Source organism: Cyprinus carpio, chromosome A1 (assembly GCF_018340385.1).
Source record: "Cyprinus carpio isolate SPL01 chromosome A1, ASM1834038v1, whole genome shotgun sequence".
Taxonomy (NCBI): Eukaryota; Metazoa; Chordata; class Actinopteri; order Cypriniformes; family Cyprinidae; genus Cyprinus; species Cyprinus carpio.
In genome coordinates, this window is record NC_056572.1 from 38,844,513 (window position 1) to 38,846,645 (window position 2,133).

Genomic DNA, 2,133 nt, shown 5'->3' on the forward strand with positions numbered 1-2,133 from the left:
GCTTGTGACTTGAAGTCAGTTGTAGTCCTTGTGTTTCTCTTTTCTTCAGTGATTATGTTTGTTAACAGCAGCTGTTCATCACTAATGCTCAATCAGCACTTAATTAATCTCTTAATTATCTCATGAACTTTAACACTGCTTCAGTGTTATTTTAACTCTCTGTAGACTGGGATAATATGCACTCTAAGCAGAGTTGATTTAACTCTGGAGATTTTGCTGTGTACATGACAATAGTGCATTATGAGGATGAATGTTCACACAAAGCTGGAAGTCATGTGACTTAAATTTAATTCAGGACATTAAATATTGATTCAGTCTTTATCTGGTAACAAAATTCTGAAAACAAACACACTCCTTTTGCAGGCAGTTACTTTGACTGTTTTTTTTCTTCTCTCTTATATGCATCTTCAGCTGTTAATATTATTTAGACAGGTGTGTACCTTTATTACCTTTACTGGTCATTATGAGGTACGGAGTACAGATTTGTGTAGCATTTTAGCATAAGGTTGCAACATAAAATGTTTAACAAAAAAAATATAATATTAATAATAATAATAATAATAATAATAATAATAATAATAATACTTTAGCAAGGATAAAAATCTAATAAATATTACTTGGTCACATTCACAAGCCAAACACTCCTGTCTTGCTCCGATTCATAATTCAAAAGCATATAAATGGTCCTGTAAGACTAATGCTGTGAGCTACTGCTTCAGTCAGTGAAACATGCAGTAAGCTAATTTTATCATCAGAATGTCAAATGCATTTTGGGTCGATCTGTGTGTGTAATGTCTCTGAGGTTAATAAGAACACTTTCTGAGTTTTTAATGCTCTTTTTATTATTGGTTTATCAGCAGCTGTGGCTCCACTGAATTTCTCATTTAATGTTTCTGGTGTCTATTGTGGAGATAAACATCTGACATAATGATTTCAGTGCCGGAGTTTATTCTAATTGTATGCATTGTTGATTCATTTCGGTTACAAATTAAAAGAAGAGACCCAAAACAAAGAACAATTCATAAAATCATAAGTTTATGAGAGTGATTTTCCTGCATGATTTACTAAGTTACACAGTTATTAGAAAACAGGAAACAATTAAACATTAAATTGATTGTTTTGTTGTTTATTACTGAGAAGAACTGCAGTGTTTCTATGACACATGTTGGGGATCTTCATGCTGATGGATTTCATACCGACAGCATAACCCTTCCATGATGACCAGACATTTCCAATGGCGTAAAGGGTGGGATCTTCACCCCATAAATACACACCGTTGGGGTTTGTGCTGTGACAGTTTGAGTACCAAAATGTCCCGAGAAACTGTTTGGCACAGCTATTTTCAGAGACATCTTGGTCTTTGTCAAAGGTGGTGAACTTGAATCCATTATGGCCAAATAAAGAGTCGCCTACAGAGAAGAGAAGCGTCACAATAACTCAATGGAAATGTGTTTTCATTAGTATAAATGAAAGTGTCCTACCTGCTCCTCCATCAGTGAATCCTGAAACACGCAGCTGATATCCATCGGTTTCACAATCCACAGAGAAGGACGAGTACAGAGCGAAACCTTTATTTCCTTCAAAGTCCTCCAGATCCACTCTCAGCATGTACTTGTTGTTACGTGTCAGCTGGTACATGTTCTCCAGCCCTGATCATACACACACATGAAGAACACGTTCAACCAAACACTGGACATGAACATCCACACAAACACACACACGCTGTGAGATCTTACCCAGCCAGTATTCTCCCTCCACATTCCCAAATCCTCTCTTGTACTGATTCCACGGCCGATAGAAATTCACACTGCCGTCCATTCTCCTCTGAATCACCTGTGACGGGTTTATATAGAATATATGATTCATCATGAATGTGCTGATGTGTGTTTGATGATCTAGAGTCACATTCGTACCGTCCATCCTCCCTCGTCTTCATCTTTCCCACACTGTAAAACCTGACAAGTCACAGTAACTCAAACCTTTTGAGTAAACAGATATCCTTAAAAACCTGACAAGTTAGGTTTACTCAAACCGTTTGAGGAAACCGATTGCCTTAAACCATTTAAGTTTTAAAACTAATAGTTGTGAGTACTCTGAACTTAATTCAGCTGAGTTCACTGAAAGACGATATAG

General features: G+C 36.7%; 1 protein-coding gene across 2 annotated transcripts in view; it reads right to left on the minus strand.

Annotated features, from left to right (window-relative positions):
* Positions 1–820: 820 nt before the first annotated feature.
* LOC109103455 (microfibril-associated glycoprotein 4-like) overlaps positions 821–2,133 on the minus strand; it is an 18,932-nt gene continuing 17,619 nt past the window's right edge. The window contains exons 1-4 of one of the 2 annotated variants that reach the window (XM_042765702.1): positions 1,914–2,126; positions 1,737–1,833; positions 1,482–1,649; positions 821–1,409 (exon numbers count right to left, since the gene is read on the minus strand). In XM_042765702.1, the coding sequence (XP_042621636.1) occupies positions 1,099–1,409; positions 1,482–1,649; positions 1,737–1,818 (561 nt within the window). In that variant the 5' untranslated portion in view covers positions 1,819–1,833; positions 1,914–2,126 and the 3' untranslated portion in view covers positions 821–1,098. Of the gene's footprint in view, positions 1,410–1,481; positions 1,650–1,736; positions 1,834–1,913; positions 2,127–2,133 lie in introns of those variants that run through there. The other variant, XM_042765707.1, reaches the window with a different exon arrangement.